Source organism: Condylura cristata, unplaced genomic scaffold (genome assembly GCF_000260355.1).
Source record: "Condylura cristata isolate star-nosed mole 26May11 unplaced genomic scaffold, ConCri1.0 scaffold00027, whole genome shotgun sequence".
Classification (NCBI taxonomy): Eukaryota; Metazoa; Chordata; class Mammalia; order Eulipotyphla; family Talpidae; genus Condylura; species Condylura cristata.
In genome coordinates, this window is record NW_004567128.1 from 7773405 (window position 1) to 7793730 (window position 20326).

At 47.8% G+C, this 20326-nt stretch overlaps 1 protein-coding gene across 4 annotated transcripts in view; it reads right to left on the bottom strand.

Annotated features, from left to right (window-relative positions):
* SH3KBP1 (SH3-domain kinase binding protein 1) overlaps positions 1-20326 on the bottom strand; it is a 287724-nt gene that overhangs the window by 207240 nt on the left and 60158 nt on the right. Inside the window, exon 1 of one of the 4 annotated variants that reach the window (XM_012730360.1) lies at positions 12667-12886. The exons of the other annotated variants lie outside the window; for them this stretch is intronic. Coding sequence (XP_012585814.1) covers positions 12667-12717 — 51 coding nt within the window. The 5' untranslated portion in view covers positions 12718-12886. Of the gene's footprint in view, positions 1-12666; positions 12887-20326 lie in introns of those variants that run through there. 4 annotated transcript variants of the gene reach the window in all.

Consider the following 20326-nt stretch of genomic DNA (forward strand, 5'->3'; position numbering starts at 1 on the left):
ACGGGGTGACCCACTACTACTGCTGTCATTCCTATTTTTAGCTTTTTGAAGAGGGCGTATTTACACCATTCAAATCTCTAAGCTCCACACACAATCTAGCTCCCCTTACCCTACCCTAGTTTCACCACGCCCTGGTAATTACCACCACCGTTCCTGACTGTAATTAGCTTCTTGGGCATTTCCAGTTTCTTTAAGCAAATACAGTCCTGTATGCTTCACATCGTCCTGCACCTGGCTTTTCCCTACCAACAACATAATGTGTTGGGGGCGGGGGAGTTTGCCATATTTGCAAAGAGCGGCCTCAATCTTTTTGAATGGCCGTAGTTGTTCCATTCTATGAATGTGGTATCATTTACTCTTCCCTAGTTGATGGGCATTTTGGTGGTTCCCAGTATTTCCCTGTTATAAACCACATCATACTTCTGTTGTGAGCAAAATTAATTTTACTGAAACAAGGTCATTCCACGTCCACCGAGACAATTACAGAGCTAAGCGATGCTATGCTGTTGTTACCTGGGGCTGGTGTTCTGCTTCCTCATGGCTCCCCATGCCTTCCAGGGGCAGCCCTAGGAAAGCCAAGCTTCTCCACAGCCCCTTTTGACCCTCTGGGGTATGGTGAGCACTCCCTTCTTTTGAATGTCTACTCCAGTGCACGTTCTCAAGTAACGATGCACATACCTTGTATTTACTAACTGTTTGGTGTGAAGTGGGTGGTCCTGGAGGCCATGACCACTGCCTTCTCGATGGCACCCAGCACAGTCCTAGCAAGTGGAAGATGCTCGAAAAGTACTAACTGGTCAACTGGCATTAGGAACACTTCCCTTCTTCAAGACTCACCGGTTTCCAAGACCTGAGATACACTTCAGAGAAGGGTTCTAACCAGTTCTGCTCTGTGGATTATTGTAAAATTACAATCAAGTTGTTATTCATGGCAAAAGAATAAATCCAAACCCTGCTAATTGAGTCCTCTTGGCATGCTCTTCACAGAGAACAAGAAACATCACGGCATTCGGAAGGTGCCTGACATCTCAATTCACAGACACAAGATGATATTTAAATAGCGTCTGTAGGGGCAACACAGCCAACATACAGAAGAAAGCTACAAACACGAGCTCTCAGACTTTTAAGGGGAAAACTATGCTAAGTGTAATTCTCAGCCACATTTTCATTTTACCCTGTAATCTATTTCACTCATTCAATCAATCTATATTGAGAGCCACAAAGGCCTCTTGGAGCAGGTGACTGCTGAGCTAGAACCGGCTTGTGAGCAGAATGGTAGCGCAGGCAGAAGACGTCTCCCAGGAAGCCGGCAGCCATAGGCAGAGGTGAGCTGGCTTCCCCTGCAAACGGGGCTCCTGCTTGAGAAACATCAGCTGCTCAAGTCCTAATCCTCGGGACCTGAGAATGGGGCCTTACTTGGGAAACGCATCTGTGCAGGTGAGTTAAGAAGAGGACATTTACATAGGCCCTGATCTATTAAGACTGATGTCTGTATAAGAAGGAGACATTTAGCCAGAGACGTGCACAGGGGGCGTTATGTGAAGCCTACGGCGGGAAGAAGCACCTGCCCACCAAAGACTGCCAGCAAGCAGAGGCATGGCAAGGCATGTGGGAGCCTGGGAAGCAGCCAACTCTGCCGACCCCAGGGCCCAGAAGTGTGAGGCAGTAACTGCTGCTTGACTGTCTCCCCCCCGAGGGGTGGCACTGGGCTAGGGCAGCCCTAGGAAAGCCATACAGCAGACAGTAGGCGCAACTGGGATTGACACCCAGAATCCTTGTCCTAAGTGAAACCGTACCTGCAGTCCCGGCGTACTAGGAGAGGAAAAGCACTACTTGGAAGAAGACAGTTCATTGCTTCAGAAACCCAGGAAGGACCCTTCTCTTCTGATGTCAGCAGTTCTTTGCCATCCAGTCTGTAAAGAGCTTACAAGGAAAGCCCGGCCACCCCCCCAATCCTCAAGTCAGTCCGGGGCCAGAAAACCTGGATGGGGTTTTCTGTCATTTTATTAACGAGCACAACTGCCAGCACCCTACTGCGAGCAACCGCTGTGAGTCGGGCATCGTGGGCCCTCACACACTCTGAAAGGTGGGTGTCAGGGGTGCTCTTTTTAGGGAAGGGAAGCAAAAGCAGAGGCACTGAGTTCCTAAACGTGCTGACATTCATTGGCCAGGTCTGCCGTGACAAACACCTTTGCTGGGGGCTTAGGCAACAGAAATGTATTTCCTCTCATTTCTGGACACTAGAAGGCGAAGCTGAATTTGTCAGCAGACTCGGCTCATCTGAGGCCTCCCTCGGCCTGAGGACCATCATCGGCTGCGTCCTCAGTGACTTTTGCCCTGGGTTTCATGCCCTGCTCTGCTCTTAAAAGGACATCAGTGAGATGGCCTCAAGGCTACCCTGATGGCTCTGCTTTAACCCAAAGTCCTTGCCTCCAAGTACAGTGGCATTCTGAGGGCCTGGAGTCAGGGCTTCAATGTAGGAATTTGCAGCCAAGGTGGGGGGGAGGTAGAGGGAAACCATGTAGCCTGTAACAGTTCCTTTAGGAAAAAGTCACAAAGCCCACATTCCATTCCAGAACCATTTGGCTCTGAAGGTCATTTTCCTTGGATCAAACTGCCTGCCTCTAAAAAGGCCTCTTCGTTTGCTATAAAAGAAAATGTATTACTTGAACAATAAGAAAAGTAAATAAATAAAAGTCCTTTGGTTTGTCTCACCATTGAGGTGCCACGCCAGCCCACAGGAAACTGCAGGACGGCCCTGTCAGCAGGCCTGGATGGGGCCCTCAGAGAGCACCAGAGACATGGACAGGAGCTGCATCCGCCAGCCCTCCCACTCTGAAGGGGGCCCAGCCTGAGGCCATACAGGGCAAGGGCCCCAGCCCCAACTTCTTGGACTACCTCCTGACATCAGCGCCCTGGCAAAGGGGGTACGTTCCAAAGTTAGCCCAACTTCCAGCTCACTGACACGTAAAAAGTTGGTTTTCTGAGACCTGCTTTCCACTCTGGATCTCGGCCTTGGGATGGCTCACCCAAAACACAAAAATTCCTGGCCCAGACTGCAGCGAGTGAGCATTTGCAGGGCCTGTTAGCGAGCCCCCTGACTGCAGCCCAGGGCTGTGGCTGTTGCTGTGCCCACCGGGGCTGGTGGAACATCGGGAGACATTTGCCCTCCGCCACCACTCCACTGCAAGTCAACAGAAGACGGCAACTTGCTGTCCTTTCTGAGCAACAGAAGCCTGCATGAGCACCCCTCTGGGGGCCAACAAAGAGGGGGGCCCAGAGGCAGTGTTTCTTTACCAAGCACAACAACTCCATCAAGTAAGAATTTGTAAATTAGCGACCAGTCAAGTTACGCATGTATCTAACACCCTGCTAAAGGCGTCAGGACCAAAAACAAGTGGAGGCGAATTAGCTTTCAGAGAGACGAACTGGTGTAAAAATACAGTAATTAAACAATAAAAGGTTCAAAATGCAGCACTGACCATAATCGTTTTTTAAAAAGAACAGTACAAAAGATATCAGCATAAAGTGGGGGAAGATGGGGAAGAGAAACATCAAAAGACTATAGGAGTGAAAAATGATTATGAAATGATCGTCCCACATTTCCATTTATATATTTATCTGGCACGTGGTACCAAGTACCAAATGACACACTCTCCTATCTCCGAGACCACTGAGGTCAATACCGCCACCTCTCTGGTAATCAAGGTCCACCTTTAACAACCTCAACTAGAGTTGAGATGAGTCATCAAATATTACCAGAAAGTATCTCCCAACATTATACATGTACCTCTTCCTCCACAGCTGAAAAGCAACAGGTAGTTCAGGCCAATCCCAGGAGAAACCCAGCAACTCCCTCTGCAAGTACCCCAAGGCTGAAAACCAATCCCGCTACGTCACAGGATGCTATGGTCCTGCTGCTAAACAATGATGGCCCTTCCCAGAGGTGAGCTTCAACCTTGTGTTCTCGATTTATGAATCCATACTTTACACCAGGCAGAAAAAAAATGTCTGACAGCAATAAGTCAAGCTGTATATGTCTAGTAAAGAAGCTATTTACCAATTTCTGTAAAAATGGTAAGGGCAAAGACTCTTAACCCAACCACTCCCCTGCTAGAAAAGTCTCCTACAGACATACCCCCATAAAAATAGGACACTTTGCCTCAGGAGAAAAAGGATGGCTAAAACAGTCCCGAGCAGCACACCAGGTAGACAGAATAAGGTGCTGGTATGGAAGGGTATAGTAACAAAAAAAGCTGGCTGGGTGCACCTTACATATTATTGTACAGCTGGTGGGTGTGATTTTGTTATCTATACTGTTGTATAGGCACAGACAATTTCTAGAGAGTGAAAAAAAAAAAGGGGGGGGAGTAAAGTAAGGAGCCTGGAAGCTCGTCTACACCATTTGAATGATTTTTTTACTCCAGTTTCATAGTTGATATTCAAAAGACAAATAAGAAAAATCTATGAGCAATGAGAATCATGAGAACATAGCCCAAAGTTTCCATCAGAGTCAAGAGACCCTCCAAGGAAGACGCAGTGACCCCCGCTGGGCTACTCAGGAAGGACAACACAGTTCAGCTGGGCTTCGCCGACAAGCATGAAACCTAGCAGTTTCTTCCTCGTCATCATTTCATCAACCAAAGAACGTTCACACCAAGTGTGAACACATCAAGTGCCTAATTCCTTTTTTTAATCAATTTCCTTTCCATAATCTTAGGGGTCAGAAGTACGTACTATACTTGAAATATAATCACATTATGGCTATCTTATTCCAAGGAAACTAAAATTCTCTTATTTCTATCAGGGAAAAAAGGAAGCTATGAAGAGCTTGGCGCTACACCAGCCATCATCACAGTTTTGCATGGAATAGCAAAAACAGAAATTAGGAACAAAACAAATGTATAGCAGAAGAGATTAAATGAATAAATTATATTGCAAGCAAACAATGAAATACTACATAGCTACTAAATCCTTGGTGTCACCATATCTCAAATTTGTAAAGATACTGTGGCACATTTAGCCTAAGCAGAAAGATGATTATAACAGCATTTGCTCATGGCCCTCTTTGGAAAACAACACACACTTCCATGCACACATTCTGGGAAGTCAGGACACACATGCTGGATCGTCAGGTGCTAAAGCGTAATGTGTTCTGTGGCTATCCCTGGGTAGCAGGGCTTTAGGAGATTTGGGTCTATTTCAGGAGGTCTCTATTCCAGCTTTCACATATTTTTTTTTACTTGCATGATTTTTTACTTTAAAAAGCACTGGCTGGGTTAAAGTGCAGCACTGCAAAAGCTATCAGCAGCTGCTTCAGTGCAAGTTTGATCCCCAGCCAGGGAGGTGATCCTCAGGGCACAGCAGACCTCTCCTGTCTCCCCGCTGCTCCTCTCAGCGGTGGGTTTCAGTAGATCTGCCTGTTCTGCTCCCCACTCTGTCTCTGGTGAATCCTCTCACTGACCCTGCACCTCTGGCCTACACCCCAGTTCTTGTATACCTAAGTATACATAAATACTTAGGGGTTAAAAGAGAACCAGCTATCTTCTTGTTTTGTTATGACTAATTTTATTTATTTTCAATTATATACATATATATTTACATCATTCTTCATTTCGTACGTTTCTTCATCTCAGCTGTAATCCCCATGGACTTCCCACCACCACTTCACCCCTGTGCCATCACCATATTCCTGTGCATTCTTCTCACCCTAATTTTGACCCTGTCACCTTCTCCTCCCCTGTAAAATGGCTCTGGTTTATAGTAGTTGGTTGATGTTTGTTTTTACTTTATTGCAATATATATATATATATTTTTCCCCCTGATCCCTTACTCTCTTACTCCTGCTATGAGTGTGAAACCATTCGGCATTTTTCTTTTTCTTTCTGGCTTATTTCACTAAGCATGATCTTAAAAAATGCTGGTTATCTTATCCCTCCTTCAGAGACCCAATGTTCTTCCATAGAGGTGAATTCAATGGGATACATGTTCCTTGTTCTCTTTTCTCCACCCCCTTTTTGATCTTTTCATGGTTTTTCTGATGCTTTAGAACCTAGGAAGAGAGGAAATGACAGGTCGAACATTTTCAAGGTTGTCTTTTTTCCTCTTTTAATGTTCTGCGATTCCATTTAGGCCAGTGGTTCCTGACCTGGGGCTTTGCTGTCCCAGCAGATATTTGACGCTAACTGGCGACATTTTCACTGTCATCACTGGGAGCTGGGTGGAGAAGGGGAGTGGCATCTAGTGGGCAGAAGCCAGGGATGCCGGTAAACAGCTAACAGAGCACAGGACAGCCCCGATAAACCTGAATGGGCCCACATATAAGCAGGACCAAGGCTGAGGAGGCTTGGTTGAGATAAAGAGTCTTCAGACAACATCCTCATCTTCCATCAATAACACCTTCAAAAGATGCATCAACAATCTGACTGCTGATAGAGGCAGAATATCTGGATTAAATCTTACATCAGCTCCTTTTCTGACTATAGAACCTCAGGCAGGTGACCATGTCATCCTGCTTCATAAAATGGAAACACCACCGCCCACCTCACAAGCTGCAGGTTTCTAATGGTAATAAAGGAGAAGGGGGTCTCATAAACTACAAAGCTCCATACATACATGAATGTTGTTATTAACAGGACGTGATCTGTCCAGGTTTGCCAATGCAAACACTGAGGATTTCAATGGGCCCTCACCTAGCACACCCTACTGTCCCAGGCACATGTCACAGCAGCCATTTTTACTAAATACTGAGACTGAAAAATACGGAGTGCTTTTCGAATCTACATATTCCTTGGCCTAAGCTGTGAGGAGTCTGATCTGAAGTCAGACTCCTCGCAGAGAATGCCAGCACAACCTCTTACCAGTTTGCAACCACGGGGAAGATGACATTTCTCTACTGTGCCTCTGTGTCCTCATCTTCCTATGCCAACCAGAACAATGCAGAATGAAATGATTTACCATCTGAACTAGGTCATTTCAGAGTAAAAGGGGGTGTTTACAACGTCAATGCTAGGGTGACAGGTGGACACTACAACCATCCCCAAGCCAACAGGGACAGGAGGTCACTCTATGGGTAAGAACATGGGCATGCCCACATCACAGACTCGCTGCAATGACGAAATCACAGACAGCAGCAAGGCACCCCATGCAAATGCTACCAGGATGGTCCTTTCACTCACTCTGCAAGTGGGCGGGGCCTGACATGATGCGGAGCACCTAGAGCAGGATGGTAAGGGGATACTTCCACTCCCTGTCCCCAGTGTGTGTTGGGGCATGGGGGACTCTTCTTGTTGTATGTTGGTTACAGTCCCAGGCCTTCACTTGTACATACACAGGCAGATACAGATAGAAACACAAACCCAAGGCAGGAAACACAGACCAAATGTGTATGAGTTCGAAGTCTCCTTCACAAACATAAACTATGAAGAAGAGCTTATCTAAACAACAAAAACAAAAGGATTTATTATTATTACAAAGTCCCAGGTTCAAGGACATGAAGCTAGCTATCAATGTAGCTCACAGAAGGCAACCATTAAGAAAACTTCATAGCTCCCCATAACATTTGATAGCACATTCTATCAAAGTCCTCACTCATTTCTACACACACCCCATTACAATGGCTTTGTGTGGCTAGTCCACCGACACAGCCTTCCTGAGCCCGCATGCTGAGAGCAAAGTCGCTCTGGCTTGCTTTTATACTGAAGTGTATGTATGCCTTTTGCCAAGACATAAGCAGGTGGATTCTGTATGCTAAATGCAATTTTCTCTGTCAACATTCATGTCAGAGGTAGCTATCCCCTAGTTTACACAAAAGTTCTTGAAGTTTGGGACTCACAAGTCCCCTTTCCTCCTTCCCAGCCTCCCCCACCTCCATTTCAGTAAACAACTGGCCTCAATTACTATAACCACAGATCCATGCACCCCAACATTCCCAAGCCCAACTGGAGGGCCTTGCTCTTCCTCCTCTCTGTCTCCTTTTTGGCCCATTTCTGATGGACTTTATAGAAGCTTCATTCCACTACTTCAGCGATTATTAGATCTAAAATTCCAGGCAGGCCCCAACACTAGAAAGGCAAAGTATGTCCTCTAAAATGAGATTCTATCAAGTAAGCTGTGTGTACACACTGAGAAGACAATGAGGGCACCGGTTTCTGCTTTACTCACGCCTGCCTTGATTCGCAGCATCTTCAGTCAGTGGGGTGTGGTTTGATCTGGTGCTGGTTACACAGTATGTTCCGTTTGCAAATATTCAACAAGCTGAACTCCTCTGTACATTCTATTTATGTATGTTACACATAAAAGTTTTTTTTGGGGGGGGGCATTCCCTGGTGGCACAATGAGTTAAAGCACAGCACTAAGAGCTTAAGCCACTTCCGCATGAGTTCGATCCCTGGCCCTGGAGGTGACCCACATGGCGCGGCAGACCTCTCCTGACCTGCCGGTTGCTCCCCTCAGCAGTGTACTTCGTCGATCTTCCTGTTCTGCTCCCCGCTCTGTCTCTGGTGAATCCTCTCACTGCCCCTGTATCTCTGGCTTGTACCCCAGTTCTATATGCACAAATAAATCTTTTTTAAAAATCTTTTTTTAAAAAAAATTTAAAAGTTGTTTTTTTAATACTGATTTTTTATTATATAAATTCTGAGTGCTATTCATAAGTTTTTTAAAATAACCTACTTCATGTAAACCTCTATGTACAGTAAACATGTTTCACATAATCACCTATGCTGATTTCGAACTACAGCTGACCCTTGAACAACACAGGTTTGAAGTGCTCATGTCCACTTACACACAGATTTCCTTGCAAACGTACAATAGCAAGAAATACGTGCACTACTGCAAGTGCATCTTCTCTTATTACTTCCTTACATATTTTCTTTGGTTTACTATAATAAAATAGTATATGAAACACACAACATGTGTCTCATGTGCTCGTCAACTATGCAAGCTACTAGCTCTATAAATTTGGGAGGAGTCAAAAATTGTATGTGGATTTTCTACTTCATGGGGTTCAGCACCTCAATCTCCACTTTGTACAAGGATCAATTTATTCTCAAAGTATGGGCTGCCACCTATTAGTAGACCACACAGTCAATGTAGAAGGTCCACACCGTCACTGTTTATTGTGGTAAGAGTGCTGAATGTGGAGAGCTATTCCTGCAACAACTTTTTCATTATACAATACAGCATTGTTACCTATAGACACTATGTTTTACAGCAGGTCTCCAGAATGTTCTCATCTTGCATGACTGAAACGATACCCATTGTACAGCAACCCCTGTTTCTCCTCCACCCCCAGTTCCTGGTAACCAAGATACGGAAACACCGTAACTGTCCACTGATGGGTGGATACGTGCACGGTGGTGTATATATACAATGGAATATTCTTCAGCCTTAAAAAGGAAGGGAATCCTGCCATATGCTCACCAGCATCTTTTTAATGAAATGTACAATACAGAGTGCAGCACACACATTGAGGTAACTACACTTAGGGAATTTACTGCAATTACACATAAGCACACATGTGCTAAATGCATGCACGTGGCGCAAACACATGTACCAAATTACCAGCTTCAGTTTTTCACTGCAGAGCATGGTCCCACACAGCCTGAGCACCACTCCACAAATAATACACAGATTAGAAGCCATTCAGACCTGGATTCTGATGCTGTCTGGTTACAACCTCCATTTCACCACCTTTAACGGGGGAGTGAAGTGATCTACTCCCCAGAGATGGCATGAGGTTTCGATGAGCTGGTAAACAGTCGACCAAGAGCTACTTAGACACTGTACCCACCCCTGCTGCCCTAGGCTAAGTTCTTTACCCGAAGAAGAGACTTTTAGAGGGAATTTATAAAAGGGGCAAGTGCCAAATTTAGAGGAAATATACAAACGGGGGAAGTTCCAAAGCTGAGTCCCCATCGTGCAACCCGTCTGAGGTGCTCAGAGGTGCAAGCCACTGATATTTGAGGGCAGAAGGGCAGGGCAAAGCTATTGCCCATCACACGCAGTGATAAATCATCCAGCTTTGGATTCTGACCAGAGGAAGAATCACTTTCCGAGATAAGAGGGTTTCCCCATTATTCTTGGCAGGAAGTGGGGAAAGGCAGAAAGGGAGGAAGGCCTCAGTGAAGAATAAGCGTTTGTTTTAAACAAATCGCTTTGAAGACAGGTGGTTTTCATTTTGAGAACAAAAAATTGATACTTAAGACAGTTCGAGTTGCTCAGTAGACCAGCAATGGCTTGCCAGGAGAGGGAAGTGGGGCCCTGGCGTGCTCCCCCAAGTGCCAGAGCAGTGAGGGAGACAGGTGAGGCAGAGAGGGTTCAGCCCAGAAAAGATGGCGCTGTCCTTGCCAGCTTGCAGTCATGAACTGCTCCACTACGGAAGTCACCCACTGTATTAATAACCAAGGTCTCTATTCATTGCACAGTTATATACTGAGCTGCTACTATGTGTTAGACCTGAGTTGGGGAGCTGGGCGACAGTGGTATAAGGCAAATAAGGCCTCTGCCACACTGGAGCTGAAATTCTAGTGAAAGTCTGAAATGCTGCCCGCGCTAGCAAGACAGCAAGTGACAAGTAGAGGCCTGAGGCAATGAGGGGTTGACAGGCTATGATGTAAGTGTTCTGGGAGAGCCAGCCATGGTATGAGAAGGGAAGGGAGAAAGGAAACTGAAGACAGAGGAAGTCTCTTTATGTAAGATGGCCCACGAGGGCCTCCCGGGTAACACCTGAAATGGAGCAAGCCAGCCATGCCAGAGCCAAAGCAAGGGGGCTCCTGGGAAGAGGCACCACAAACGCTCAGGCCACAGGCAGGAAGGACCTGGCAGGATGGCATGGCCAGGGCACTTGTGTGGTGGAAGGTAGTGGCCAAGCAGGAGGCTGATGGCGAGGCTGGAAAGGTGGGCACGTGCCAGACCACAGAAGCTCACGGCCCACCATGGAGAAGAAAATGGATTTCAATAAAGAGCAACAGGGAGCTACTGAACATTGTGATCAATAGTTTTACTGCTGGTTAAGATAAAAGACACTCAAATCATCACACACAAAACAGGTGATGCGATGTCTCCCAAATGAATGATGACAATTCACATGGTTAGAGTCCCCTGACAGGGTTATCGAAGAGCCTCGCCAACCTAAACATGAGATGAAATACAAGGAGTTCCATGCAGGAGAGGGGTGGGAGAACATGTGACTGACAAGAGAACACGGTTACTAGCCCTTCGCTCACAGTTAGCAAACAAACAGCACGCAGTAAAGTTAATGAACAAGACAGGCTCTACAAAGTCCCCTGAACACACGAGCACGTTCGCAGAAGTGCATGTTCGCGTGTGTGCATGCAGTGTGGAAAGACAGCAGTTGCCAAACATCCATGAACTGAGTCACTGAATCAACCTGATGAAAAGTGACCAGGACAGAGCTTCACGCCTACTTCTGACTCAGAAATCAGAAGAGCAGCTAAGCACTTTTCACGGGACCTACTTTTCTTTTTTCTCCCTGACCCTGCTGAGTATCGGCACTCATACCTCAGATACTCAAAGCTGAAGGAGAAATGGCTGTTGAGAATCACCACTCTCCCTCTAGTGCTCGGAACACAGCCCCTGACTGGGGTGTCCAGGCCCCTTGGTCACTGGCCGAAACGTCATCTGTGAGACGTAAGCATAACCCACTCACCCCTTCTCCTCAGGGCCGGGGGGTGGGGGCGCAGTGACCTGGCCACGACTGAAAGGACAACCTGGACCATGTACTTGAACAAGGGCAACCGGCCAACCCCAAGATCAAGCCAAGAGAATTCAGCTGCCCGGGAGCAAGCTGGGGGCGGCAACATGGGAGGCAACTCACGGGCCCAATACCCCGCTCACACAGTCGGTGTGATGTGCCCCCAAGGAGGGAGAAGGGGTCAGCGGGGCAAAACACATGGCTTGGGCTGTACCCATCAAGCTCCAGGTGCTTTCACGTTCATCACCCCGATATCCAGGGTTCCTGAGACACACGATGGTCATGATCTTCAGGTGAACAAAGTCAACGCTAGGAGAGATTTTTGCTCATGGCCCACGCCTAGTTAGCTGAGTGAGGACTTGCGCTTCACCCGCTTCCTCAGCTGGCACCTGGCAACAGGGCAGCGTTCTGAAGATCCTCAGCAGACGTCGGTCCACCGCCTCCCACCGCATCCCCATCTCCTGCCTCCTTACTCCCTCCCAGCCCAAGAAAGCTGGAGTCCACACCTGGCTCCACCCAGAGTTCCAACTCTGCCAGCTGCTCCGGAACTGCCACCTGGCCCGGCCCCTGAGAGGGACACTTCGCCGACGAGAGGGCCGCCCGGGGGGGCTCGGGTGGCCAGCGCTGTCGGTGTGCAGTGTCCTCTGGAGAAGCCTCGACCCCAACAAGCAGGAGAAGGAAAGCGCGATCACGCCAGATGACAACTGTTCCACATCTTTGCAGATGCCACCGTGTCACAGAGGAGGGCTCGGGGAAAAGAAAATCCCTTCTGCCACAAAGCAGAAAGCGAGACTCGGGTCCAACTGGAAGCGGCGCTGCCCACCATCTCAGAAGGGCTGAGCCCAGATCAAATTCCCTGTCACGCCGCCCTCCAGGCCGACAAAGTTGTCGAGCAACAGGCTACAAGAGCTGCAGTCATAACAACCCCAGCAGATGTATGGCCGACTTACAATCTCAGCCGCGTCTGCAGCACCCGGGGCTCTGGCCGCTGAGAGCTCCATTCTGCGAAGTATGAAGCGGTGATTTCAGGCTGACTGTGTCTGAACTCCGGGCAGGAGTGCGTTCTGTGCTCGGCGAGAACTACAAGCCCGTCTGATTCACTTGGCAGCAGAATTATTCTAAGCATCCTGTCCCATACCCAGCCCGCCTGCCCCTCCCACCACACATTCACACTGGGTGGTTTTTTTTTTTTTTCGGTCGCAAATCAAGTGAAACTCATTTTTCAAAATTAAGTCAATTGCCTGCATTTGAGACTGTGGAGCCCCTTGCCGGAGGAGGAAGAGGAAGACGAACCACCTAATTAGGAAGAAGTTCTAACTAGCACCAGAGAGAAGAGAGTTGGAGAACCGCAAGGTCAGCTGTAACAGCAAAATGGAGATTATTCGAGACAGCTGAAACACTCCACCCAGCCTCCAGGAGGGGACATGCCGGGAAACAAAGGGCATATGCTGTTTGCTTTGCTTCAACATCCGTTCTCACCATTAAGAGCTGCAGCAGCAAACTCTCATTACTTACACGAGGACAAACCTCACGCCAAAACAGACTTGAAAACACAGCTCCTGATCAACTTGAGTTACTTTGCAAAGCAGAGAGCTACCCTGATTTTTCCAGGACATAGAAAGCAAATTTAACAAATTCCAAATAACTGGCAGAATGTCTGGTTTAGTGAAGAGTGAATTAGACTTGAAAGAAAGTCCATTTTTGTTCATTTCAAATTAAATTCATACAGCAACTCAAACACTGACATATTCAGGACAGGAATTATATTCCTGAGGAGAGATTCCAAAGGGCTAACGTAATACCTAGATAAGAATGATTTTCTATTATTTATAGCTAGTCACATATTAAATATTTCCAGCCTGGAGCAAACAGGTTTTTCTAATGTGACTTAAATCACTTCCCACATGCTGTTACCACCATGTCCACTCTGGCCCATTACTAGTGTCCAAGGGTAACCTTCAGCACATTCCCGACCAAATTATGCTGGATTCCTGACTTGGAGAGAGCCGAGTTGATGACGTCTTTCACACAGACGTAAAAGCAGGGTCATCATCACCCCGATGTGCTATTGCTCACAAGCCTGCCCAGCAGAGCGGCCACCCCATCTCCTTCCCCAGCAGAGCCCAATGTTGGTCACTGGTGCCCGCCCCTCCCCGAGAGCCCACTCGCGCCTCCCGAGGAGGCCTAGTTAATGCTGAGCCAGCCACCGGCTCAGGTGAGCAAAGGACCCACGCCCAGCTCACCAATGCGGGAAAAAACGGCCCCTGCATGCCCGCTGTGAACAAGGAGGCAGAGGCCCCCTGCGTCCCCCCGTGGATGTGTCCTACAGCCTGACAACCACAGCGAAACCACACGAGTTTGAGTGAAGCTGATGACGGCAAGAGGAGACAGCGAGAACACAGGTCCCTCCTGTCCTGCCGAGCAGCAAGCGGATCGCTAGCTGGCCCGGGGGTCCGCCTGACCGCCAGCCTCCCAGTTATATTAGGTAACACCCATCCATGGTGAACCAGACCCAGGCAAGCTCCAGTCACTGCTGCTGAAAGCCTGCGTGCAGAAGTGGGTTGAGCAGTAGCTGGGTAGCCCAGAGCAAGTTTGTCACTTGGCAAAGGGACTCCTTAAAGCCAATGCACACACAGAAGCCCCTCCCCTTAATGTTAAAGAAAAAAGAAGTTATGAAGATGAGTGGCTGCCGTCGTGCTGGGCGTGGAGGTGGGAGTGCATGCGATGGCACGAGGTTTCTTTGGCGGGGAGACAATTTTCATGTCTGAAAATTAGGTTGTGGTGAAAATTATACAACTGCATACTAGAAACCATTGAATGGCACATTTCACATGGGTGGGTTTTATGGTATGCAAATTTGATCTCAAATAAAGCTGGGGTTTTTTTTAAGATTTATTTTTATTTATGCCTACAAGAGCTGGGGTACAGGCCAGAGGTGGCGGGGGTGGGGGGGGTGAGAGGATTCACCAGAGACAGCAGGGAGCAGAACAGGCATACTGACTGAAGTACACATCTGAGGGGAGCAGTGGGTGAGACAGAAGAGGTCCGCTGCACCATGTGGGTCACTCCCTGGCCAGGGGAATCGAACTCTTGCCAGAGTAGCTGGGGTAGCCTGATAATGCTGAGATTTTAACCCCTGCGCCACCAGGGAGGCCCAAACTGGGTTTTGTGTTTTGTTTTTTTTTTAAGCTGCCTGAAAGCAGATGCTCGTTCTGCATAAGTCACAGGTTGAAGGGACTTTTCCTCTGTTCTCACCCACGTCTGAAGGCAATGCACCCTGCTGACAACCCTTCCTGATTCAATGCTTCCTCCTTTCCCCTGGAGCCCAAGGTCCTTGCAAGGTCCCTGTCATCTCCTGGCCTCACTCACTCCTTCCCACTTCGCTCACTGGCTAGGTTTACTTCCAGATTCTTAACAGATTTGCCCCTCAGGCCTCTTCCTCACTGCCTTTGCCAATCTCTCCAGCTGGTCAATTCCTTCCTGGGCTGCCCTGGTGCTTAGGTCCCCTCCTTTGGGCTCCCTTAGCATGCTGGGTGCAAACCCCACTAGGTGAATCTGTCTTTGCACCAGGCTCGACCCTAGGGCAGCGCTAGGACATGGTGGACACTTGGGAGATGCCCAGTGAACTACTCTGATCTTCCTCCTGGGAAGGACACCTGCTTCTCCTACGGATAGCTTGTGATCATCCCGAGGTAGGGGATGATCAGGGTTCCAAGTGTCCCGGCTCCCACCCACCCCCAATTTCCAAAAGTGACTTCAAGTCCAGCAAGGAGCACAGGCAACCACAGTGAGTCGCCAGGGCCCTGTAAGAAAGAATCTCTCATCCCCAGGGCCTCCCCGGTGGTGCAACAGGCTGGAGCCCCAGCCAGGGAGCTGACCCAGAGGGTGCAGCGGACCTCTCCTGTCTCTCCCGCTGCTCCCCTCAGCAGTGTACTTCGTGGATCTGCCTGTTCTGCGCCCCTCCCCTGCACCTCTGGCCTGTACCCCAGCTCTTGTGTGCATAAATAAATCAATCTTTAAGAAAAATCTCTCACCCCACCACAGCTGGCCCTTCGGCTCTGCCGCCCACGCCCTCCCTGGCACGGGAGGCAATGGCGACAGCTCACAACATCTCTCTCCTACGAAAGTTTCAGGAAAGGAAGAGAAGGAACATGGACTGTTTTTCTGATTATGGAGTTTCCCTTAGTCTTTTTTTAACCCTTCAGGAGCTGGAGTACGAAGTCAAATGAACAAATGGAACACTCGGTTTTGAAAGAAGACATTTAAAATGGGACAAAACAGACTAGCTCTTCTCCACCTGGAGCTGTGTCTGCCTGCATAGCCTCAAGGGAAAAGACTACCAGAAAGATTGAAGAAATGTCGAAGTCAGTAGCTGCAGAGCCTCCGTTTTGGGGTGCTGGGGTACGGGGTGGGGGAGGGAGGAAAAATCATACTGTGAAGGGAAGGGCTGCAACACCCCAGGTGAGTGGAGCTTCATCACAGCCAGGTCATCAGCGACCCTCCTGCAGGCCCCGCTTCTCAGCACCAGCAGAAGTGAAACCCCAAACCCAGGAGCAGCTGCGAGCTGAAATCACACTTCAAATGTGTGTGGTGGTCAGTACAACTCCCACCTCCTAATCATGACTCCTCTCTCCTGCATTTGGGCCCCAGATGCCCCATCACAGTCTCCAGCAACTTCCACAGACGTTACCTAATGCTAAGCAGGTCAGCAAAATAACCATTAAGTACTTTGGTTTTGTTTTTTCTTTGCCCTCTGATTTAAGCTGTCTGGGCGCCATCATACAGACCCGGTCAACTCCTCCTGCAGCTTAAGGTCAGGCAGGAAGCCGTGAATGTCAGAAAGCTTGTCTTAAACATCTCAATCTAATCCCACACTGAAGTTTCCAAAGTTGTCACAATCCCTTCCACTCCCCACCCAAGGGAAAAAAAAAAAAAACTGGAAGATTTATTATTATGAATTGCGTCAGTACCTTTTTTCCCCCAACCCCTATGTAGCCTTAGCCCCCGGGACTCCATCTAGCTCACTGGGTTCAGGGTGGGCCTGGAGATTTATTGCTCTGATGCCCAGACTCCCCCAAGGCATGCTGCGAAGGGACAACCTGAGACTGAGGCTGGGTGGAAAAGGGTGTCTACACCCTCGCTAGTGAAAGTATCACCGCCTCGGAGCTTGTCAGACGTGCAGAATCTCAGTCTTCTACACCTCTGCCCCAGACGCCAGGGCACCTTAGAATCTGCAAAGCCTGGGCTAGACCATCATCCTTCTCACAAGTGAAGTAGTGGGAGGCCACCCTCAGAATCCACATTGCGTTTTTTCTGGATCTTACTGATAAACAACAGGGCCAAGTCCTGCTCCCTCCCTCACCACCTTCCCCAAAAACCAGATGAAATGTAAAGGGAGTCAAAGACTAGACACAGCCTGCTTTTTCAATTAAAGCGATACGCTTTCCATTTGTGCTGGCAGCATCCACGCTTGCGTTACTGCGCGTATGTAAAGCTACCAGCCACATTCGACTCCGATGTCGGCAAAGCAGCCAAACCTGCAAGGTCTTTTAGTATTAAAGAGCTTCATGTGGAACCAAAGTATGCCAGGATAAATGATTCTTGCAACTAATGAGAACTACTAATTGCGTCCATTCTTAAAAATCAATATACTTCAAGCAACTTTTTAAAACTTCATAGACTTATTTTCCTTCTTCAAATGACATGATAAGGCATTCACAGGAAGTCATGGTTCCAACTGAATGTAGCTGCATACTTTAAAAAAAACACCTCAAAAAACAAACAAACACCTCACAGTAGCCGAACACCCAGTTCAGCCAACATTCCCAGGAGAGACAAAGAACTTGCTCCACACCAATGCCCCCTCAGGCTAATTACAGTTGCTGTTTCAATGTACCAAGGTCACCCAAAAATCCTGTGCCACCACACAATTTGGAGTGAGGGAGCAGACTCTAGAGTTAAACCACCCACGGGCTCAAAGCCAGCCCCCGGGTTGACTTTCTGTGCCCCCTGCAGGGCAGAAATTACCTAATTTCTCTGGCCCATGGGAAAGACTGTAGGAAAGGTGCTGATTTTCTCACCCAGTAGGCAGTGCCATGAGTTGTACAAATAATAAAACTATGCCCACCATTAGGTGCCCTACTACTACTGGTCTGAGAAAACTCCAAAGAAATTTTATTTCCTTCAAGGAATTTTTCATTAGCAAACACCGGCCACCTTTCAGTGTGCCAAGAGATGCTTGCAGGAAGGTTGTTTGTTTTTTTGTTGTTTTTTTGTTTTGTTTTTTTCTGTAATGGCCAAAAATAAAAACCAATGGACATAATCTAATCACCCTCATCATCCAACGTAGAGTTCTTTCCAATCATGTACTTAATATGGTATGTGTCTTTTATTCTCCAAAAGTAAGCATTATTATGGAAAAGTATAAACAATGTGTGAGCAGGTATACTGGTACCAATTACACCACAGTTACTGAATCACAAATGCTGATTTCCAGAATGTTCTGGGTAGATAAAATCCAGACGGTATTGCCTTTGCAGTATTTAATACTATAGAGTGACATAAGTAGTGGTAAGCCAGCAGAGGGAATCTGGGCTGTCGAAACTATTTCAACTTTCCATTTTCATCTGTTTTTAAGCAGCGATGACAAATGAACAAATGATTGTTCAACATGTATTCATTAAGCCCGTTTTCGCAGGCAGTTTCATCAGCCAACACTTTAACAAAAACTGAGTTACCGTAAGAACCAAACAACGATGTTCATTTTTTTAACCAGAAGCTCTACTTTGAAAGAATACCCACCATCCTTCAGGCCGTTCTTGCAGTGCAATCACGCAAGGTCAGGCTACAGGGGTTCAGATGCCAAGGCTGGCCCTGGAGAGATCCGCAAACTTCACCAAGTCAGACAACCTTGCTGAGCTTCCAACTTCCCACCTGCAGTGTAGGAACAATCACTATCTGGGGCAGGGGCTTAGAGTGAAGATTAGCTAAATTTATGTTTGTGCCTTACAATTAAGGAGTAATACAACTTTACTGGAAACATAATAAGACAGCCACTCACAACAGCAAATTCTCGGTCCTTTTTCACTCTGTGCCAGATCCTGAGGTGATTAGAAGAAAAGATATGATAGACTCTCCCTGTCCTCCAAAATCAGGGGCGGGTTGGGTGTGTAGTAATTCCTCTTGGCTTGAAGGGAGAGAAGATTGTGAACAAGAAAGAACCCACCCCCTCTCCTCCCTAGGTTAGCCTCAACAGTGATGGCTGCCAGGGGTGAGCTTATCAGCAATATTCCGAGACACTATTACCTTCTAAAGCACTAACATTATACCAGGGCCGGGCGTGTAGGGGACCAAGCTTATTTATTCCTCAGGGCCTTTGCACTTCCTGTTCTCTGCTTAAACGGCTCTTAGTAATAACAGAAGCTTCCTCATCACCCAGTTGCAAGCTACAATGTCGCCTCCCCCAGAGGCCTGGTGTCATGACTCTGGCTGCAAAAGCCCACACATCTGAGTCCTTTCCCCCTCCTGGATTTATTCGGTGTGTGTTTCACTAGCTACACTTTTTTTTCTTTTTTGACTTCTCTGTTTGTCTATAGCTATGTTCTTTTCTGTTTGAATATAAGCTCTCAGGACCACAGACCTCATTAAGTCCATTCCTAAAATGTTACCTCAAATGCCATGTGACACCTAACGCAGCACTCAGTGGACAGAGCTAAGAGACTGATAATATGTGTGTGCAGTCTGATTGTTCCAACAGCTGTGTCATATCTGCATCTGGTTCTGATTGTTTTGTCTCTTTAGCTTGCTTCTACGTGCGTTTTGACATGCCTTGGAACTTCTGGTGAGAGCCAGACATTTAGTATAGGACAATAGATGCTGGGCTAAACGAGCCCTCAGTGTGGAAACGAGCCCTCAGTGTGGAAACGAGCCCTCAGTGTGGAAACTTTCGTGCGTCTACTCGAGATCGGGCTGTGTTGCAGTGTGCATTGCTTCGATGCTCACCAGAAACCTCCAGCTCCTCTAGGGGCCCCTTTATGTCTCCGTCTCTTGGCTTTGCACCATTCTTCAGCAAGGGTCTGTCTCTGGGAGCTCTTGCTGCTGTAATCCACTGTTGTTATTCCTGAAGACTTGTTAGCCAGAGGCGGGTCAGTGGAGTGGGAGAGCGGGTTTCTAGAATATTCTAAGCTTCAGTATTTGCAGTGCAAGGTGGGCTTGAGTCTGGAGGTTAGTTAGCTTTCAAGAGTGTCTCTGGCCCTCCTCCGGGACTAGAGGTCCCTCAGCTTTCTCAGTCCATCTTCTCCACAGCCTTCTCCCTGAAGATTAAGGCTTTGTTCAGGGAAAAGGGGGGCCGGGGGTGGATGTGGTTCCCCTTCCCTGCTGCAGTGCAATTCACCATGCCCAGTGCCTTGCAGAATAAGCCTTTTCTTCCTTAAGGAAGAAGATGTGCAGATGCTCAGTGGTCCCTCAGCCCACACCTTGAGTTTCCTTCAGATCTTCTCAGAGCTCCAGGTGGGGTTCCTGGAGGGAAAGTCTGTGAATGGGTGGGACCCACCCCAGCCCCACTGTTGCTTTCACGAGTTTCACACTCTCAGCTGCCAGCAATTTGTTAAG